The 18,080-nt window shown below is 35.6% G+C and overlaps 1 protein-coding gene across 1 annotated transcript in view; it reads left to right on the forward strand.

Moving 5' to 3' along the window:
* Nucleotides 1-3,845: 3,845 nt before the first annotated feature.
* The window catches only part of LOC133197696 (unconventional myosin-XVI-like), a 67,185-nt gene continuing 52,950 nt past the window's right edge, over nt 3,846-18,080 (forward strand). Inside the window, exons 1-16 of the mRNA XM_061333853.1 lie at nt 3,846-4,065; nt 4,692-4,762; nt 4,955-5,098; nt 5,263-5,371; nt 5,466-5,590; nt 6,218-6,343; nt 6,737-6,993; nt 8,053-8,248; nt 10,271-10,381; nt 10,505-10,570; nt 10,714-10,938; nt 11,886-12,000; nt 13,599-13,746; nt 14,941-15,049; nt 15,394-15,511; nt 17,877-17,948. Of these exons, the coding sequence (XP_061189837.1) occupies nt 3,846-4,065; nt 4,692-4,762; nt 4,955-5,098; nt 5,263-5,371; nt 5,466-5,590; nt 6,218-6,343; nt 6,737-6,993; nt 8,053-8,248; nt 10,271-10,381; nt 10,505-10,570; nt 10,714-10,938; nt 11,886-12,000; nt 13,599-13,746; nt 14,941-15,049; nt 15,394-15,511; nt 17,877-17,948 (2,212 nt within the window). The remainder of the gene's footprint in view (nt 4,066-4,691; nt 4,763-4,954; nt 5,099-5,262; nt 5,372-5,465; nt 5,591-6,217; nt 6,344-6,736; nt 6,994-8,052; nt 8,249-10,270; nt 10,382-10,504; nt 10,571-10,713; nt 10,939-11,885; nt 12,001-13,598; nt 13,747-14,940; nt 15,050-15,393; nt 15,512-17,876; nt 17,949-18,080) is intronic.

The following is an 18,080-nucleotide window of genomic DNA, read 5'->3' on the forward strand; positions in this document are numbered from 1 at the left end:
TTTTAGTTCTTCTACTCTTTATTTGGAATGACAAATACACTTAACATTTAAAATTGGATTGAGATTGGCATGTTTTGTATCCGCAACGCCAGTCAGACGACCAAACACGCCTCTAATTTTGAAGAGTTCACTAATGGAAATGGAACGTATTCGACTTGAATACGTTTAAATTTTTGCTATGATATTTGCTACAGATTAGAAAATTTAAATTCAGCTTTCCCTTTACTAAAAGATGCATTTATGTGTAGTAAGGAACTTCATTCCGCCCAGAAAACAACTTGGTACTCCTCAATAGAAAAATTACTAAAATTCTTGATATCCCAAACATAATGTCCTATACTAAGAGTGATTTTATGAATCCATTAAAACAATTCATGAATAAAAAATACTCACTTGATTGGCAACACTCAAATGAAACACTAAAAGAGGGCAAACTTGTCACTTATTTATTTCTGAAGAACAATTGACACTCAAATTGAGTCCATTCCATTAAGGGAAGAAGAAGAACAATTTTAGATTGGAAAAATATCTAATTTTATTAAAACCTGAATACAGAAAACCAATATGTAGATTACGTGTATCAGCGCACAGACTTTTCATAGAATTAGGCAGATATAATAACACACCCAGATCAGAAAGAATATGTAAAAATTGTACGCTTAATCAAATTGAAGATGAAGAACATTTCCTTATTCACTGTAGCAAATTTACAAAGGAAAGAGAAGAAATATTTAACCTGATCTCATCTAAAGTAAAACATTTTACAGAATTGCCTGATAAACAAAAAATTATTTTGGATTCTAAATTGCGACGAACTAGATATACTAAACTCTCTTGGAAGATTTTTACAAAAAACATTACCATAAATTTTAGGAATGTAACTTTTTTATTATTATTATTATTATTATTAATTATGTAAAAGTATGATACTTTCAAGTATATGGTTTAGTATTGTATGCATATATATATATATATATATATATATATATATATATATATATATATATATATATATATATATATATATATATATATATATATATATATATATATATTTGATGTACTGTATATATACCTATAAAACAAGTCTTATGTTCATATAAAATATTTTGGGTATTCCCCTACTTGTATGTCTTTTCTATCAATCAAGCAATTCTTTCCCTCTTATGTATATGTATATTGTATTTCGTGTGTATGATCATAATCATTATAGACATTTTAACAATGTACTTTCTTTTTGCCCCATGAGGGCCCTTAATTGGTCAATAAACGAATTGATTTGAATTGAATTATTTGGATTCATCAACAAACAATTTTGCGAAGTCTCACTCATTATAAGAAAGGGAATTTCCTGCGAAAACATGCGTGATGTTAAACAATGAAATACAATAAAGACATGTGGAAATTGTTCAGTTTAAAAGTGCAGGTAAGTTTCATGGTTTAACTAGCCTGACCTGTGCGTCATAAAATTTAAATATACCAAACTGTCACGAAGAAACATGCTACACACTAGCACGTGGCATTGTTTACAGCTACTGCGCAGACTCCCGAGCGGTCAAGCATGGGGTAATGGGTTACCGTTTCACAATACACTTTCTTGAGATTTAGAGGTGGGACTTGCATCGAAAATAGCTTCGTCAGTATGGAAAAGTAAAAGCTGTCAAGATGACATTAGTTTGGTGTACAATTCATAACCAGCGTCTTTAACTCGACACATTGTCATACTACTGCAGAAACAGGTAGTAATACAAGTTTCTTAAAATTAGAGAATTGTAAACAGGGTCTTAAATTGGGATTTAAATTACGTGTAGAATTACCCCCATTTGTGATTCCGAACCAGTCAGTGTATGTTGTGTACCTTTACAGTGATGCGAAATTAGATACTTAATTTTAGGCAAAGTAATCAGCAGGTTATATTTATGGTCTGGGTTTGTTTTTGGTAAGTCAAGAGAATTTTGTTAGCCAGTTCTAATTTTAATGGTTTAAACAACACTGTAAGCTTTAGTTGGTTCAGTTGAACACATACTTGACAGCGATCACTACTAAAATATGTTGTACTAATTAGCTGAATTGTTTATGTTGTTAAAATTCTGGGCTTAAAGGTCCTTAAAATTGATGAAAAGAGTTATGGAAAAAATAACTGAATTTGTATTTGTCTTCAATTGTAAATAGTGGAAAGTGAAGACAAGGTAAATATATGAACCAGGAAGTAGGCTATATTATTAGATTCTAGGGATGTTACATGTAAATTATAAATAAACTGAATGACTGACATGGCCATAGGAACCGGGGGGGGGGGGGGGGGGGCATGCCCCCCTCCCCAATAATTTTGCCGATATATAGTTTACTATAGAAAACATAGCTATTATATGCTTTTGTCCCCTCAATAAAAACGTCTGATGACCTTTTTTCTTTTTTTTTTTTTTTTGCTTGTCAAAGAATTTTGGTAGTTGATAGTGCCCCCTCAACTAAAAATGCCCCCCTCCCCAATAATTTTGCCGATATATAGTTTACTATAGAAAACATAGCTATTATATGCTTTTGTCCCCTCAATAAAAACGTCTGATGACCTTTTTTTTTTTTTTTCTTTTTTTTTTTTTTTTGCTTGTCAAAGAATTTTGGTAGTTGATAGTGCCCCCTCAACTAAAAATGTATAGCTGTGCCCCCCCAAACTGAAATTGCTTCCTACGGGCCTGACTGACAGATCAGTGAGTTTTCAAAATTGTTAGCTGCAGAACTGTAGCTCTACAGAAAAAAATATTGACAGACCAGAGAGCTACAGTGCCATTCATAGAAAAAAGTACAAAAAATTGTGCTAGTGATTCTGTATTTCTGTGTACGAAAAGTCTTTGTGTGAATTTTTTTAAACTTTGACATTCATTTCCAAGCAACTTACCTATAAATTTAAGGCAATAAAATAATACCTTTATGTGCTAATTTTCACACAGCAGAGCATGCAAAAACAGTGTGAAATGCTAACAAATTATTTCAAGACAGCTTTGACAATTTCGATTCTGCAAAAAATGCGTTAAAAAAGAAACAATATGGCAAGTCACATTTAAAATCAACATTTCTTTAAACAAGTCCATCGCAAGTTAACCCCCCGAGTAAGCCATTGGATACCCATTGCAGTTGGGTGGACTGAAACAATGCAGATAAAGTTCACTATCAGAGAAAAAGAAAACAATGTAATTTCCCTTAAATTTCAGGGAGTTTCACTTCCCTGAATTTTTGTCAGAAGTAAACTTTTGTAGTTCAAAGACATTGATATGATAAATTTGATATTATGAATTATTGATGTGATAAAAACAGTCTTGTTTTAAGTAATCAGAGACAAAAATAAAAGAGACTTGCAACTGTTTGAAATCTGATATCTCGTAGGCCCACTTGTTTACTATATTTAATCCTCCTCTGTTAAAAATAACATTAATATTTTGAATTAGCAAAGTTAACAAATTTATAGAAAAATTTATAAATCTTATCAATAAAATGTTCAGAATGTTATATTTTGTATTTTTGAAATCTTCTCTATTGAATGAAGTATAAATGGAGGAGTTTCAGAAGACAACAGGTGACCTGTGGGTATAAATTTATAAAATGTTTCAAATCATACACCCTTTTAGAATAAAATTAATCATGTTAATATAGATTTAACTTTTAGATTGAATTCTAAATCCAACAAAGAGTAGTTTTAAGAATAATGCTGGGTCCGACATGTCTTAGAAAATAAATTTATTACATGTATTATGGTCGAGTGTCTAATCTCATGTCTTTTTTTTTTTAACAGTAAATGAAGTTTTGACTTACCTTTGAGCTTTTCTTCAGATTAATTAGTTCAAAAAAGAATGGATCAGTCGATTTTGGAATCCCTTACAACCCCCCAAAGACAGAAAGTCACAAGACAGCTACGTAAAGAACAGGTAAAGAAATACCTGGAATTCCTCAAACAGGAGAGAGAAAGTCATGAAAAGAGAGAGCGCAAGGAGAATCGCAAGAAAACCAGAGTGGAGTTTGGAGAAACCTTCCTTCTTCAGGATGCTGTGGAAAACTTTAATGATAGAGAGGGTGAGGCTATGTATTCCTTGCTTGTTGTATGAAATCAAATTTTATAATATGCTGCTCCACTTCTGAATTGATTGACTTATAGGCTGCTTAATTTTATAGGGTTTAGTTTTTCTTATATATATACTGTAAACATTCTTTTTTTCCCATGAGGTCATAATTCCATAGAATCAAAATTTATGTTCAATCCGCGGGTAAGAATTTATGTGGATTTCTTGGATTGCCGTTGTTTTTCTTAAATGCACCTTAAGTGCACGAAAACAATTCCCACAGAAATTTTGTAACCGCATACATAGCGTAAATTAATCCCACATTAAAAAAATAAGTCTACGGTGTATATTTGTGAAATCAAATATTTGTGAATTCAAATATTGTTTATACTTTACCCTTTAATTGCTGTTAAAAATTACCATTAAAATTGAATTATTTAATTACTATTAAAATTAATTTTAATTATGCTTACTGTAGGTAAGGTAATAATAATGTTGATTCCACATTTTTTATGGTGGATCACTCTAGGATGGGGATTGTAGAAGACTAAATATGTGCACATCTGATTCTGTAAATGAGTACTTCAGTTAAAATATTTCAGTCAGATCTGATGATAAAATGTCATATTATTTTTGTAGTGGCTCGTTTGTTACGTATTGGAGTAAACAAAGACTTTAGGACTGGTAATGACACATCTTTGTTACATAAAGTAAGTCATTCTCCCAGATCTAGTCTTTTTACATTGGGTCATGAGAATTTTTATTTAAAAACAGTTTAACTCCTCATTTTACTAAAAGAAAACTAGTTACTTATTGATCATTTAATAGACATATTTACATTTTATGCTAGCATAATGTTAAAGAGAATATTCTAAGTAAAATAGGAAATTGACCTATTTTAGTGTGTCGAGGAGGAGAACTATTCTACGGCTGAGATGTTGCTCAGAGAGGGTGCTGATGTCAATGCTGTCGACATGGATGGCTGGACACCACTTCATATGGCTTGTCATTGCCAGGCTGTGGACATGGTTCAATTGCTTCTCAATGTAAAAATCTTCATTCTTGAAATAATACCTAATTTGCTTTAAAAGATTCAGATCTAGTAAAATTACAAACTTATTTTTTCTTAGCAAAATGTAAATTGAAGAAGTCCTTAATAATAATGAAATCTATTATGTTTAAATCCCAGTTTAATGGTTTTATGTTACAGAATGGAGCTGACATAACAAAGCAGGACTTGGATGGATTTTTTCCAATGGACCATGCACCTGAGGAGTCAGAGACACAAGAAATAATGCTCAAACACATGGAGAAGCAAGGTACAGTAAAATATGTGTAATCTGTTAAGCACTGGTAAAGTTAAACCTCAATTAATAATGCTGCTTATCAACTAGTTTTTTTTTTTTATAACAGGTATTAATGAAAAACATCTGGAGGAGATTCGACTGAAGCTTCCTCGTAAAATGTTTAACGACGTCAAGGATCACCTATCACAGGGAGGAAGTCCGAATAAAGGGAACGAGGATGGAGTCACTCTGGTAAGACTGGAAAAAATCAGAGTAGTGATGAGGTCATAGTTGTCTGGTCCAAAATTCATTTCCTGTATAAATGCTTTAAATTTATTATCTCTTGCACTGTCACAACTTCCAGTTTCCATGTGCCATTTTAATATTTTCTTTGAGCATATTAAACCAGGTTTTTTTCCCTTCCATAAAGAATAAAGATATAACTTTTGAAAAAGCTTCCATTACTTTAAAAAAAAATCATTTTCCTAAATTGTAGAATTTTCTCTGTATGGTTTACTGTTTTAAACTTAAGGATATATAACACTAATAAACCTTTTTTTTCAGAAATCAGCAATATTTTTTTATAGATTTATATTCAAATGGGTAACCTGAAATAATGTTTGCCATGTAAAGTGGGAGAATTAGTAAGATTTTGTCACAATGTTAAAAATATGTGCAAAATTTTGCATAGAATTATGTAGAATCCAAAACAAAGTTGCATATTTTAGCACCAAAGAAAACTTATGATTTCTTTATATTTTGGGGATTTATTATGTCATTTCTATTCGAAATCAGTCCAAAAATATATATCAATACAGACATCAAATTTTTGTTTGTGTTATGTCTCTTTAAATGTCAGTTGAGATTCCTTATTGATAGCTTCACATTGCCTGTGCTAATGGGTACAGAAAAGTGACACGCCTTCTACTGAAGCACGGAGCAGACGTCAATCAGACTGATAATTATGGATGGACCTCGCTTCATGTCGCATCCAGATTTAATCAGGTAATTTTAATGGCTGACATCACATAAATCACACAATGAATTGAAGTCTCTTCATATGTGACTACTGGGTACGTTTTCTGAAAAAGTCAATAAGGAAGAAGGTCATGTAGCTTTAAGGACTAAGATATGTCTCCTTGACTTCTGTGAAATCATTAATTTTCATGGGGGGTATATTTTAGTTGTTTTCGAGGTATGAAGAAACCCACGAATTCATGTCCTCCAAGAAATGTAAATTTTCTCACATATAAAAACTCAGCACTTCTTCAAACATGAAATCAAAACCCCACGAACCAATATTTTTTCCTCAAACCACGAAAATTTGACGTCACGAAAATGTATGATTTTACAATAAGTTTTTCACCATATGAATGACATAATGAGTGTTTAATTTAGATGAGGATTGTTCAGACTCTGCTGAAATCAGGGGCTGACCCCCTCTTAACAGACTGTAATGGTTGTACCCCATCACAAGTGGCCAATAACGATAACATCCGGGCTCTGCTGACTAAGGCAGAGAGGAAGCAAAAGAAACGGTTGTCCTGGCGAGACTCGGAGCTTCCAGAGAACCTGGATGACGACGATGATGATGATATAGAAGCAGGAGATGAAGCTATGCTCGGTTATCTTGTACGCATCAACAGTAAAAATGTGTAAGTTAGTAGAGTATTTTGAATAAAAGTTGCACAGGGAGCAGGACATACAGAGTAAGTTTAATTCTGTAAACCTGGAAAGGCATGTTGGGGTTAATTTATGCTCTAGAGGAGAGGAAACTTAAGGTCAAGATCTAGTAAATGATTTTAGACTACCATTTTGATGCTAGATCCATTATGACGTCATAATCAAATTAAACTTTCTTTCTCCCGTACTTTACAGCTATAAAAGAATTATGTAGAAAATAAAGTACTTTTCTGGAATTCAATTTGAAATCACATGAAAAGTAATCCCGAAACCTATATTCAATTCAATATTATTTTAAAGAAGAGGCTAAGAACATACAAAATACCGTTTTCTGAGAGACTGTAGGCAATCTGGATACATTTAATTTGTCTGATATGGAAAATACTCCCATATTCATGACTGATTTTCTTGATTTTTCAATGAAAATGAAAGTTTAAGATATGGTTTTTCGTCTTGTTTACCCCTACAAATTATGCCCCGAAACACCTTATTTGACCAAGCTATACTTATAAAGCTTCATTAAAGGAATTTATTTCTCAAATTTGAAAAATCTGTAGGCTCCTTTTATTTACTAGATCTTGACCTTAAGTGTCCTTTTCTGATGAAAGTTTGTCTTGTCTGATGTCTGTCTATTTGGCATCCATTAACTATTCAAACTTTCAAGATCCACTTCACCAATTTCAACAAATCTTAGCACAAAGCGTCTTTCGGTAATGAGAATTCAAATTTTATACAAATGAAGGGCCACAACGTCTTTCCAAGGTGAGATGATTAGGAAATGGCAAAAAATGGGGTAGAGTTTATTTATAAAGGTCTAAAGAACCATTGACCAACCCTCTAATTGCATGATTTTTCTCCCTGTGCAGTATCCATACATATCTGTCCCTCCACAACTAAAATGAATAAGCTGATTTTCTAGGAACCCGTTACTTAAATTTCAATTAAAAATTGTAATACTTATGAATTCATTCTATTAAATGTTAAGTGCATTTGAAATTGAAAATTTGAATCAAATGGTAACACATTCACAGTCGATCACGGCACACAACTCTTGCTAAGGAGGATGAGTTCCTGGAGGTGAAACAGAGGAAGAAGATTGAGAGTAGGACAGAAGAAGAGGACATATCTGGGGCAGACAACAGTAACCATGATGACAAGGAGTCAGCAGATGACATATATGAGGAAATATACATTTCTAAAATCTGGAGAAATGTCAATGAGTCCAAGGTAGGCCAGATAGAGAGAAGGGTTGATTAAATGGATGAGGTTTGATAATGGGAGAGGACTAGAAAGAGCATGGGGGGACAAATAAGAGTAGGGGAGTATAGATGAATGAGAGGATGTCGAATAAGATGGGAGAAAACATGATAGGAGGAAGAGACTGAAGCTAGAAGGGCATATAGTGGGAGGAGATTAAATAGAGTGATAGAAAGTGAGATAGGATGGGAGGAGACTAGGTAGAGTGATAGGAGGTAAGATAGGTTGGAGGAAGACAAGGTTAAGGGGGGAGGAGACTTGATGAAGTGGGAGGAGACTTGGTAGAGTGATAGGAGGTAAGATAGGTTGGAGGAAGACAAGGTTAAGGGGGGAGGAGACTTAATGAAGTGGGAGGAGACTAGGTAGAGTGATAGGAGGTGATATAGGTTGGAGGAAGACAAGGTTAAGGGGGGAGGAGATTTGATGAAGTGGGAGGAGACTTGATAGAGTGATAGGAGGTAAGATAGGTTGGAGGAAGACAAGGTTCAGGGGGGAGGAGACTTGATAGAGTGGGAGGAGACTAGGTAGAGTAGAGGGAGACTAGTTAGTGTGATTGGAGGTAAGATAGAGTGAGAGGAGACTTTTAGAGTAGGAGATGATCAAGTGGGAGGAGATAAGATAGAGTGATAGGAGGTTAGATCGAATGGGAGGAGACTTGATGGAGTGGGAGAAGACTAAATAGAGTGGGAGGAGACTTGACAGAATGGGAGGCGATTTGATGGAGGGGAAGAAGACTATGTAGCTTGGGAGGAAACTTGATTGAAGAAGAGGGGACTGGATGAGTAGGAGGAGACTTGACAAAGTGGGAGGAGACAAGATGGAGTGAGAGGAGACTTGATAGAGTGGGAGGAGACTAGTAGATTGGGAGGTTGACTAGTAGATTGGGAGGAGACTAGAAAGAGTGATAGGAGGTAAGATAGAGTGAGAGGAGACTTGATAAAGTAGGAGACTTGATCAAATGGGAGGAGATTAGATAGAGTGACAGGAAGTTAGATCGAATGAGAGGAGACTTGATAGAGCAAGAAAATATTTGATAGAATAGGAGGAGATTTGAAAGAGGGGGAGAAGACTAGGTAGATTGGGAGGAGACTTGATTGAGGAAGAGGGCACTTGATAGAGTGGGAAGAGACTTGATTAAGTGGAAGGAGACTAGATGGAGTGAGAGGAGACTTGATAGTGTGGGAGGAGACTAGTAGATTGGGAGGAGACTAAATAGAGTAAGAGGAGACTAGTAGATTGGGAGGAGACAAGTAGATTGGGAGGAGACTAGATAGAGTAATAGAAGAAAACATAGAGTGAGAGGAGACTTGATAGAGTAATAAGAGACTTGACAGAGTATGGAGAGACTTGATAGAGTGGGAGGAAAGTAGATAGAGTGGGAGGAAACTTGATAGAGTTGGAGGAGACTGGATAGAGTGGGAGGAGACTTGATAGGTCAGGAAACTTGATAGAGTGGAAGACTAGGTAGGTCAGGAGGAGATTTGATAGAGTGGGAGGAGACTATATAGAGTGGTAGGGGACTAGATGTAGTTGGAGGAGACTTGATAAAGTGGGATGGGACTAGATAGGATGGGAGTAGACAAGATTGGAGGAAGAAGCTAGATCTAGATAATGTTAGAGTGGACCTTAGAGGTTGGGGAAGACTGGGACTGAATTAAGGTTGGAGGAAACTAGAGTGGATTAGTGGAGACAAGAGAATGTGGCAGGGAACTAGAAAGGATGAGAGTAGACCATTTGAAATGGAATATAGACATAGTGGATGGTTGATGAATAGCAGAGGTGACTTCTTTGGAGGAAAAGACAAGGTGAAGTAGAGGGCAACTAGAAAGAGAAGGGGGAATATAGGAATAAGAAAATAAATTGGAAGGGGGATAGATAGAGTTGGAGAAGACTGAGTAAATTGTAGGAGATTAAGAACTTTTACACTCTATCTGTATTGCTTTGTGATAGAAGTGCGGTTTGAATCTTAACTGGTATCTTACTGATCAACAGGCCCAACTTCCATCAGTGATGGAATCTGACAATCTGGCAGATCTTACTGATATCTCTGAGAGTGCCATTCTTAAAGAAATCCAGAAGAGGTTTACTGGTGGACAGATCTATGTAAGATTTTAAATTAAGAAATTGTCAACCCAGTTTACTAATGTGGACAAAACAATTTTATCAAGAAATACATCTCTTCCATATTTCTTCTGGCTTTATTAAACTTTTCTGTTTTGTTTTTAGACCCACATTGGTGACATTCTCATCGCACTTAATCCATTTCAAGATCTTCAAATATATTCCAAGGAGGTAAGCCATTTTAAAAGAGATACTTATGTAATTGAAATGGGTGTTTTTGTGTACATAATTGTTTAAGATGTAAGAAATATTTATAAAATCACAGATACATGCGGATTGCAGTAAAAAAAAAAAACAATTTGCTTAACTTAAAGGTGTCACAAAAGTACCATTCTAAGAGTTCAGTCCCCTTACCCCCACATGTGTATGATGTAGCAGAGAAAGCCTACAAATGTCTGTTGTCAACCAATACCTCACAGTGTTGTGTCATTTCTGGGGAAAGTGGTGCCGGCAAAACTGAGACCTGTAAATACCTGGTACAACACCTGGTGTGTATCGCAGGAAGTGAGGAGAGCAACCTCAGGAACAAGATATCACAGGTTAGTACGAGGGGGCGAGGAAAACAAACTCAACAGCAGGACATCACAGGTTAGTACGAGGGGGTGAAGAAGGCATACTCAACAGCAGGACATCACAGGTTAGTATGAGGGGGTGAAGAAGGCATACTCAACAGCAGGACATCACAGGTTAGTACAAGGGGGTGAAGAATGCAAACTCAACGGCAGGACATCACAGGTTAGTATGAGGGGGTGAAGAAAGCAAACTCAACAGTAGGACATTACAGGTTAGTACAAGGGGGTGAAGAAAACAAACTCAACAGCAGGACATCACAGGTTAGTACAAGGGGATGAAGAAGGCAAACTCAACAGTAGGACATCAAAGGTTAGTACTAGGGGGTGAAGAAGGCAAACTCAACAGTAGGACATTACAGGTTAGTACTAGGGGCTGAAGAAGGCAAACTCAACAGTAGGACATCACAGGTTAGTACTAGGGGATGAAGAAGGCAAACTCAACAGCAGGACATTACAGGTTAGTACTAGGGGCTGAGGAAGGCAAACTCAACAGTAGGACATCACAGGTTAGTACAAGGGGGTGAAGAAGGCAAACTCAACAGCAGGACATCACAGGTTAGTACAAGGGGATGAAGAAGGCATATTTAAAAATAGGATATGACAGAATAATACAAGGTTTTGAACAAAGCAAACTCCATGACAAGTTATTATAGGTTTGTACAAGAGGATGAAGAAAGCATATTTAATAGGCAGAGTAAAATACAAGGGGGTGAAGAAAGAAAACTCTTTGACAGGATATTATAGGTTTGTAAAAAGGGGGTAAGAAAGCAAATTCAACAGCAGGCTTTGACAGAAAACTGAGGTAGAATTTGGGTCTGTTACATGTGTTCATTACAACTCTTATTATAATCAGGCACATAAGTTATTTAGGGAATTAACCTGTAGATGAAATTTGTGATTCTGTTTTTCTGCAGGTGAATCCTTTGTTAGAAGCTTTTGGAAATGCCAAGACTGTGGTCAACTCAAACTCCAGTCGATTTGCCAAGTTCATGCAGCTGAGTTTCAATGGAAAAGGAAAAATTGTGGGAGGTATTATTATCCACTGGACAAGTGAAAAAATTCTTATGTACAATCTTCATTATATACTCAAGTTTCTTCAAATAATGACCCCTTGAGTTTGAATTTGACCAAATAGGTGGGCCAAACTTTCAGAAATATAAAAGCAGAATCATTAATAATCTACTTTCAAGCACAGCAAGGCTACAGTTTGTCAAATCTTGAAATATGCAATCAAACCCATTTCCCACAGATTCAAATTTGTTCACTAGTTGGGATAGTATAGTTTAATGTAGGGTTGAAGAAGGAAAAAATAAGAAGAAACTACAATCTTATTCCATGATTGCGCGGGTATGTTAAGGCTACACCCAGATATCCTACTTGCCTATACAATATGACGTCATTGTAAGCTGTATGACGTGAACTTTAGAGATAATGATTTCTTAATATCTATATTTAAAGTTTAATTTTAGGTCCGAGAAATGAATGGAATCATTAAAAAACATAATATTAACTAAATCTTGCTGTTTTTTTTATGGTATAAATAGCTAAGTATTTAACACGGGGGTTAAATACCAAACCCCTGACGTCATAACTATTGATCAAATATTTGCCGAGTGAAAATTAAACGTGACGAGAATTCATGTAAACAAATATATGAAATGGGGGTTTTAAAGCATATACCATGAATGTCATATGTGATTCATAAGGAATAAAAGATTAAGATTCAGGTACGCTGATTTATTCTTCTCATGTTTTCTTATAAGGAACACAGGCAGGATTTGAAATCCCGATCAGCCTTTCCTCTGTCCTTCTATAACAACAAAGATGAAAAAGTTCAACACTACGCTGCATACTTTGAAACATAATTTTTGTTTGTATCGAAAGCTTGTATTCCATAGTACTTGGAAAGTGCTGCTAGAATCGTGTAGTTAACATGAATTGATGACAATTCCTTGATCGTATGTACAAAATGTAAAATTTTGGTAAGGTTTCATGCGAAACTCTGGAATATTTTTTTCTGTATCAGGAGAGTAGGATTCTAGCAGCACTTTTCATGGCACAGGGATGTTTTTACATAATTATTTTCACAAAAAGAAATGAAATATCCTCGGGGTAGTGTTGAACTTTTCACTTTTTCAGTAAGGCGATTTTTCTATTTATAGACGTCACGTGATGGCGTCGTAGTGGAGTGCTTCTTTTAGCCTAAGACTCAATGACGTCTATACAATGGATAATGATAGTAAATGCTTTATCTATGGCTTTTCAGATTTATCAATGTTACATTTTATGAAAAAAGTCTAAATTCACCGAAATATGATCGGGGTACTGCCTTAACATACCTGCATGAAGCAAGCAAGTTATTGATTGTTAGATCAGGGTAGGCTAACAATAGAAGTTAAACAATTTCACACATGTCAAGTTAATAGAGACCTTTTCAAGAATGGAAATGCTACAGATAGTGTACAAGTCAGGCATTAAAATGTGTACATACTTGTAGAGTTGTTGAAGTTATGGCCATTGGCATGTGGGCCACAATAAGTAGCTTCATTTGTCATTATCTTGAATTGATCTTGTTCTTGTGAGCATTATGTTCCAGTGGACTCTTGTTATTTTATTTATGTTAAAAGCTAACCTGACAGAATTCCTGCTGGAGAAGTCCAGAGTGGTGTTCCAGGGGGAATGGGAACTAAACTATCACATATTTTACTGGATGTTCTCAGGAATGTCACCAGAAGAAGCCAACCTCTACCAGCTCAGGGACATCTCAAAACACAGGTGAGTAGGTTTATCTGGTATCAGCTCATGAATATCTAAAACACAGGTGAGTAGATTTATCTGGTATCAACTCAAGGACATCTCAAAACACAGGTGAGTAGGTTAATCCAGTATCAGCTCATGGACATCTCAAAACACAGGTGAGTAGGTTTATCTGGTATCAACTCAGGGACATCTCACAACACAGGTGAGTAGGTTAATCCAGTATCAGCTCATGGACATCTCAAAACACAGGTGAGTAGGTTTATCTGGTATCAACTCAAGGACATCTCAAAACACAGGTGAGTAGGTTAATCCAGTATCAGCTCATGGACATCTCAAAACACAGGTGAGTAGGTTTATCTGGTATCAACTCAGGGACATCTCAAAACACAGGTGAGTAGGTTAATCCAGTATCAGCTCATGGACATCTCAAAACACAGGTGAGTAGATTAATCTGGTATCAGCTCAGAGACATCTCAATCACAGGTGAGTAGATTAATCTGGTATCAGCTCGGAGACATCTCACAACACAGGTGAGTAGATTAATCTGGTATCAGCTCGGAGACATCTCAATCACAGGTGAGTAGATTAATCTGGTATCAGCTTGGAGACATCTCACAACACAGGTGAGTAGGTTAATCTGGTATTGGTTGAGGGACATATCAAATCAAAGGTGAGTAGAATAATCTGGTATCAAGTCAGGGACATCTCAAAATATAGGTGACCAGGTCAAAATTAACTCAGAAAATCTCAAAATGCAGAGGTGAGTAAGACATCTTATATTAAGTCAAGACCTGAAAAGCAGGGATGAAAGTCACTAAATTTAGGGTCTTAAACTGTTTTTGGAAGAAAAATTATGGTTGCATGTAGCGTTAGACAGGAAGTCACTGAATGCAGGTAAAATATAACAAAAATTCTTTGGAGGAATTAAGTGGTTGCATATGACTGGAAGTCCCGAAACACAGGTGGTAGCTTTGACAGGTTTGACTGTATATAAACTCTGTAATATCTTGAAAAATATACTTCAGCTCTCAGTCATCACAAAACGCAGGAGAAAATGTAATTTTGTATCAACTTTTTAGTCTCTGTCAACTCAGGTAAGTCTCGTGATTTAAGTGAACTGATTATTTCTCCTCCAGGATCGAAAAGCTACTGGTGTTCTTTCTGTGTCAGCTCTCTATGCTTTATAGAAGTATTGTTTTGTCCCTACAGATACTTGGCACAGAAGGGTTTGGACATGAAAAGTCTGATAAACACAACCAATAAAGAAAAGTTCTGGGAACTCAAACAATGTCTACAGTTTATAGGATTTACCACTGATGTAAGTCAATGAATTTGGTGCATATTAAGTAATTTGCTATGAAAGAAGCCCCCTTAAACTCCCAATGTGGATAGATTTTTATCATGTAACTAGGTATTTCTTAATAAAGATATATTAGTACTCTCATTTTTTTGAAAGAGATTTTTGCCTCAAATTTGGTAGTGGTTGTTTGTAACATTGTAAAATTGATGGCTGTTTTGAAGAAAAACTCATTTGTTTCATGCTAAGGTGCGAGTACTTGTATCTTTTAAGAGTTATTTACTAAATACACATGAAGTATATATACAGACTAATAGTATGGAAGTACAAGTGTTTGATAAGAAATATTGTGTACTTGTCCTCAGGATATCCAGAACATTCTCCAGCTGTTGGCAGCTCTTCTTCATCTTGGTGATGTCACATTTGGTAGTCATGGAAACCATGATGCTGCTGTAGTTTCCAATCAAGACAAGCTAAATTTAGGTTGTGTATTATTGCATTTTCTTAAAAAAAAAAACTTAATTTGAGAAGGAGGAACTTTAGGGCTAGTCTAACACTAAAAAGTTAATCTGAATTAGGTCAGGTAATTGTTGGTAAACTCACATTAGGTCCACATTGGATCAAGTTATCCATTTTGTGGGTTAAGATATTACATAATTGTGACATCATTCTTTCACAATAACATCAGATGATAATTTTCAGTTGATTCTCAGTAAGAATTTGGATGTTGATATTACTTAGATTAAGTATTGTGGGTTTTATAAAAGTTAAACTACAGGTTAAGTTGATTTGGATAGACTTATCCCAATGTAAACAGGCAGGTCACATGTGAAGATCATGAACACATTTTTCCAGTGGCACAATATATATAAGTGTTAAAAAGTACACATTTTATGTGTTCCTATACATTGCAATGCATGTATATCCTTGAATTAAAGGTGCAATAAAATGGCTTCTGTTTTTTTAGGTCACCTGAGTCACTCAGGTGACCTATTGCTATCCGTTCTCGTCGGTCGGCATGCATTGTGTGTTAACATTTGAACATTTTTAGCTTCTTCTCTGAAACCGCTTAACCAATTTCAACCAAATTTGGCATATAGCATCTTTGGGTGAAGGGGAACAAAAATTGTGAATTTCATGGTCCCTGCCCCCCTGGGGCCTTAGGGGTGGGGCTAAAACCACCAAAAATAATGCAATCTTTAAAAATCTTCTTCTTTACTCCTGGACATCAAGCAGTCAAACTGTTGGCATCATTGTAATAAGCATTGAGCCCTCTACCAAAATTGTGAAATTCATGGCTCCAGGGTCAGGGGTTCTGGCCCCAGGGTGGGGCTATATAGATCATATAGTGAAAGTGCATTATTTCTTTGAAAATTTTCTTCTTTGCTCCTGGGTATTAAATAAAGTAACTAAGTACATAGTTATGAAGAGCAAGAGTGCCTCTTCCATAATTGTGAAATTCATGGCCCCAGGGTCAGGGGTTCTGGTGTTAGGGTGGGGCTCTATTGATTATATAGTGAAAATGCATTAATTCTTTGAAAATCTTCTTCTCTGCTCCTGGGTATTAAATAAAGTAACTAAGTACATAGTTATGATGAGCAAGAGTGCCTCTTCCAAAATTGTGAATTTCATGGCCCCAGGGTCAGGGGTTCTGGTTTTAGGGTGGGGCTCTATTGATTATTTAGTGAAAATGCATTGATTCTTTGAAAATCTTCTTCTCTGCTACTGGAGATTATTTAAACAAACTAAGTGCATGATTATGATAGGCAAGGATGCCTCTTCCAAAATTTTTAATTATATTGCCTCAGTTTTTGGGTTCTTGAGGAAGGGGGGGGGGGGGCTCTATTGATTAGATAGTGAAAAAGCATTAATTATATTAATTAATCATTAATTAATCCTGTCTGCTCCTTAGTGTTGAGCTGATAAATAAATTGCTTAGCTATGATGAAAATGGGAGCTTCGAACAGAATTTTTAAATCTTGTGGTCCTTGGGTCAGAGGTTCTGGCATAACGGGGGGGGGGGGGGGGGGGGGGGCTTTTGATAATATAGTGGAAAAGTGTTAATTCTTTGAAGTACATAGTTATGATGTTGAGGGTAACTCTTCCAAATTTGTAAATTTCTTGACCCTTTGTCTTGGGTTCTGGTGTTAGGGTAAGTTTTGTTGAATCTGCAGTGAAAATGCATTGTACCTGTGAAATTCTTCTCTGCTTCTGGGCATATCGGGAGCAAACTGAGTAAAAGTTTAAATGATATAAGTAAGCATATTTCTACCAGATTTTTGAACATCGGGACCATTTGTCTAAGCATTCTGGTCCTGGGCAGGGCTCTATTAATTTGTATTCTACTGAGAGAAGTTATTCCCCTTTTCCATTCACCTTTGATAATTAACCACTGTAAATAATGTATTTGAAAGGTTAATAGAATAAGATAATTATGCAAGAATGTTTATCGTATAATTCAAAAAGGAATTTCTTAGTTTTAATAATCAGGTAGACCTGTAAGTAATAGATAAATAAAAATGAGACAAAAATAACTTATCTTATTAAAAGTTCTTCAAAGACCGTAAGAGAGGTCAATGCTAGAGGTCTTAATATAGGTTTAAAAATAGTACAGAAGCACTAATAGTTTGTTAATAGTCTGCATGGTGATAGTGTTACGTGGGGGGAAAGATTAGAACTTAATTTATGAGTTGATACTGAATACTAGACTAATTATTTTGTTGATCCTGATCTTCCTACTTCTCTTGCTTTAGGGCAACAAAGCTTCATCTATCAGTGTATTTAACTTCTAAATTGTTGTATTATACTCAGGTGACCGTTAAGGCCCTTGGGCCTCTTGTTTTTTCAGCGTCGAGTATGTTAGATGTCTCTAGTGAGGAGCTTGGATCAGCCCTGGTGGCAGAATTTACCATGACACGAGGTAACTAGTTATTTAAGTTTTATTCAGTATGTCAGTTGATAATATTTACTATAGCACAAGGTAAATGGAGGTTTTCCTGATGTGCAGTGTGTAAAAGGTCTCCAGTGTAAAGGTCAGCCCTTACAGCGGGAT

Source organism: Saccostrea echinata, unplaced genomic scaffold (genome assembly GCF_033153115.1).
Source record: "Saccostrea echinata isolate AGI-Se365-2 ecotype Australia unplaced genomic scaffold, CSIRO_AGI_Sech_v1 ptg000001l, whole genome shotgun sequence".
In the NCBI taxonomy this organism is placed as follows: domain Eukaryota; kingdom Metazoa; phylum Mollusca; class Bivalvia; order Ostreida; family Ostreidae; genus Saccostrea; species Saccostrea echinata.